The sequence below is a fragment of the Pterocles gutturalis genome, unplaced genomic scaffold (genome assembly GCF_000699245.1).
Source record: "Pterocles gutturalis isolate BGI_N339 unplaced genomic scaffold, ASM69924v1 scaffold14966, whole genome shotgun sequence".
Classification (NCBI taxonomy): domain Eukaryota; kingdom Metazoa; phylum Chordata; class Aves; order Pterocliformes; family Pteroclidae; genus Pterocles; species Pterocles gutturalis.
The window spans coordinates 461-4,740 of NW_010103317.1; the positions used below are offsets into that span (position 1 = coordinate 461).

General features: G+C 50.3%; 1 protein-coding gene across 1 annotated transcript in view; it reads right to left on the minus strand.

The window, feature by feature from the left end:
• Window positions 1-3,685: 3,685 nt before the first annotated feature.
• The window catches only part of LOC104471357 (glutathione peroxidase 1-like), a 4,181-nt gene continuing 3,586 nt past the window's right edge, over window positions 3,686-4,280 (minus strand). The window contains 2 exon segments of the mRNA XM_010086681.1: window positions 3,686-4,051; window positions 4,154-4,280. Coding sequence (XP_010084983.1) covers window positions 3,686-4,051; window positions 4,154-4,280 — 493 coding nt within the window.

Consider the following 4,280-nt stretch of genomic DNA (forward strand, 5'->3'; position numbering starts at 1 on the left):
TCCACCCCCCTGCCATGGGCAGGGACACCTCCCACCAGCCCAGGTTGCTCAAAGCCTCATCCAGCCTGGCCTTGAACCCCTCCAGGGATGGGGCATCCACAGCTTCTCTGGGCGACCTGGGCCACTGCCTCACCACCCTCACAGGAAAACAAATTATTCCTAACAGCTAATGTAAATCTACTTTATTTCAGGTTGAAATGGTTACCCCTTGTCCTATCACTGCACTCCCTAATACAGAGACACTACATTGCCTGATGAAATGCTAAAGGCCTTTTATTTTTTTGACAGCAGGGCGAATCCATCTAGTTCACACTGAAAAATAAGACATCTCCTTTCAGCAAGAGTCAAGTCTTGTTACTTACTCCTGTTTTTCTCAAAGGGCAGGGCCCCTTTGGGCTTCAAGAAACTTGTACACCCTGTTATGGCAATACTGGGTGTGTTTTTAAAATGAGTCAGCTCTTCTGAGATAAAACTTGCATGGCTGACCTCACTTTGATAATGAATTACCTACTCCTAATGGAAAGTGCGGTAAACAATCCGAACGGTCTCATTCAAAGCTGTCTGTTCAGTACTAGGAAATGACATTATTACAGGTTAACTGCAGATAGGGGTGTCTGTGTTCTTGTATCTCTTCAAGTGCTTTCCCTTCAGCCTTTCAGCTTCCTGCCCTTGTCTGCAGCTGAACTGGATGGCTGCTCTCTGTGAGAGTGGCACCAGCAGGAACAAAGCCCTTTCAAGTGCCACCCTGTTGGAGGCAGGTGTTTCCTGCTTGCCTTACCATGGCAATGATCAAAACAGTGACTAAAAGCTGGCTTAAAAGTTAGCGGGTGCAACAAAGCTCAGCAGGAGGAGAAAGGGATTTTAAGTATCTGAGAGAACATTTAACAGGCTGAGTTAGAAAGGTCTTAGGCTTCTCTTGGTGGCATTTCTGTTCAGTGGGCACTTCTGAACACCACACCTCATCAGCCATGATTCCAGAAAATGTGCGAGGGTTTGATGGGCAGGACACGAGAGAACCTGGGAGAGGGAGATAGGGGCAGGAAGGTTATTTTTCCTTGCAGCTCGTTAACACTCTTGACAGCTTCAAATATCTGAACTTGTTTAAAGATGTAAGAAGTTGATGGCAACTATCAGCAGCTAAGGGGGGAAAGGAATCTTTGGGAGGGGGGAGAAGAAGGGAGGCAAATATTCTCTAGAAAGAGGGGGAAATATGGGACTGTGACATGTAGAAGAATGGACAAGCAGGGTGAATACCAACAGAGGGATTAGCTGTTTGCAATAGAAGTGTAGGAGTAGAAAAAAAACAAAAGTGTAGGAGTGTAGATGTGACAGACAGGAGATGTTGAAAGGACAACATCCTCAAGTCACGGAAGCACCCAAGTGTGCTAAAGTAGTAGTGTTTATTTTAAGGTTTCCTACTGAGTCAGTCTGTTTCCCTCTGGAATTACAGAAATGGAACTGGGCCATGTTATAATCCCTGGGGAATCACCTGGGATTCTTAGGTCTACCCTCAGCATGGACCTGCTACCTGTGGTGAAACGCCTTCATCCCCTCTGGTCACAACACCAAATTCCATTTGGGCGCCTTCATCCCCTCTGGTCACAACACCAAATTCCATTTGGGCGGGAGAGCCTGCATGGGGGCTGTGCTCCTCTGCAGGGGTTGCTGCTGGAGGTTTCCAGCCCGCAGGCTGCCCTTTCACCGCGGCCGCTTTACCCCAGAAGCCAGCTCCTCTGTGGAATGCTGAAATGAGATGGGGAATAACAAAGCCGGGAGCCTTTAATCTACGCTGCAGAGTTCCTGCTGGTCTGCTTGCACTGGAATCGTTCATTTTCCTGCTGGCATGGCTAATTCTCATCCTGGAATCACGTCAGTGTATATCTGCTGGCGTGGCTGTATCTGTTCTGGAGCTGCTGCTTTGTTTTTCTGCTAGCACAGCCCCTGCAGCCGGAAGGTAAATAAATCCCTTGGCCATTAGGACTGAATAAGCGTGGTGTAAGATGCCTGTCTGACCAGCAGGCTCGGTGAGAGACCCTTTTTTGGCAGCACTGCCAGTGCAGCAGCAGCAGGTTCAGGGTCTGCTCCCCCGCGGCTGTGGGGCTCAGCGTGGGTCACAGGCTGATAAGGAACAGGCAAAGCAAAGGAATTCCTGCTCCAATGGCTCGAGTTTGGTGAGTCAGGAGTGAGGAAGTGCCACAGCTCATGCCAAAAAAGATTTTTCAATGCAGTGCGTTCCTGCTGCCTGTGATCCCCTGTACTCGCTGCATATTTCAACATCCTGCATTAATGAGGGAAGTAGATTTAACTGAAAAAATAATCCCTCAAATCAGGCTGCTTCTGCTCCGAAGCTGAAATAGCTACTGAAAACATCCTGTTTTTTTTTCACGAAGCTATACTAGAAGTTGAGAAATAGCCCGTTGAGGATTGTGCAATCTGAGTTCAAAGCTCAGTGACTCAGGGGTAGCAGCAAGCAGGGTGGAGCCGGCTGTAGGTTTTGTCCCAGTGTCTCAAGTCAGAGTGGAGGGGCCTTGAATGTAGTAACAAAGCAACCAGTGAATTGGTGGGGGAGAAGCTGTGAACAGGGAAGGAGAGGAAAAAAAAAAAAAAGTGGGTGGTGTTTGAATAGGCGGGTATTCTGCACTGGGAACACAAAAGAATTGGTTCTTTGTGTGATTCCCTGGGTTGCAAGGCGTTGGGGATGCATGACGGCAAGACAGGCTTCATGTAGGACTGGGCAAGTTCTAGAGATCTGTGCTGGGCTGCCATCGGTGCAAAATGGGACAGAGCCTGGACACAGCTGAGCCAGCAAGGGGGCAGGGGCTCTGGGACAAGGGGGGGGAGCAGGTGCTGTTCCTGCTGTAGTCCTCTCTGGGCATCTACTGATGGAGGCCAGATAAGGAGATGGGCCTTGGCCCAAGGGCTCTTTTCTGCCAAGCCCTCTGCCAGCACCGCCCACAGCAGCCCTGGCTGCAGGATCCCTTATCACCTGCCCCAACGGTTATTAACCTGTTGTGGGCAGTTGTTGGTAGCCGAGCTGGGAGTTCATTAGCCAGTGTAAAACAGATCCTGGCTGTGAGCCACCCGTGTTGTGTCTCCCCTCTGCAGGCAAGCCTCCAGTGGGGTCCAATAAGCAGTTTGGTGAGGTATTGCTGTTCTGGGCTGCCCTGCCGCTCTGCCAGGCTCGCCATGGGCAGGTAAGAGGCGGCACTAATTCACAGTTTGCTGAGCTCGCAAACGCTCTTTGCCCATCATGCTGCCCTAGGTTTGAATTTGAATTTCAGCCTGAGTGCACTATCCGCTCAAATGGTTTGAGTCAGCCCCTGTGCGCACCCACACGAGCTGATGAACGGGTAACACAGCCACCATGTTTCACCCAGCTCACCCCGATTTATCAAGCCACAGCCTTAAAGAAAGTACACATTTTTCTCTTTATTCAGGGAATCACAGTAAGCTACTGAGACATACAGCTGCTTTCCCCAGCATAGTTTCCCAAACATTCACATGCAGTTTTTGAAAACATCAAGTACACTTCAAGAATTTGGAAGATGCACCATCACAAACAAAACCTGCACGAAACATTGGGATTTCTGGAGAGGAGCAGCCCCCTGCAAGAAAAACAGGCAGGAGCGCAATGAGCTGAGCAGGAAGTGAGGGGGCCAGGCAGCGAACGCTCCAGTGCTACACTTTATTCGTGAACTTTCTCAGGAACCTTCTGCAGAAGTAATTCAATATCATCCTGGATCTTTATGGTTTCGAAATGCCGGCTGTAGCGTTTGAAGGGCACACCATCAGGGCCAATGAGGAACTTCTCAAAGTTCCAGGAGATGTCGTTGCGGCAGACTGGCGACCAGATGATATACTGCGGGTTGGTCATCAGCGAGGAGGGGTCGTCATGCGGAAAGGGCAGCGCTTCTTTTAGTAAGGTGAAGAGGGGGTGTGCATTCTTCCCGTTCACCTCGCACTTCTCAAACATGATGAAATTTGGCTTGTACCCATTGCCGGGACGAACATACTGCAGTGACAGCAGGATCTCCTCATTCGTACAATTTTCCTAGGAGGGAAAAAAACCAAAACCACACCACGCAAGGTCTATGTGAGCCCGGCCAGGACGGGGGGGCTGCTCCAGGGCCCCCAGTTCCCCCTCCCACCTTACCTGATGCCCAAACTGGTTGCAAGGGAATCCAAGGACCTGCAGCCCCTGGGACCCATAGCGCTTCTGCAGCTCATTAAACTGCAAGAAGTCGCGAGTGGTGGTGCCTCAGAGCGACGCCACGTTGGCC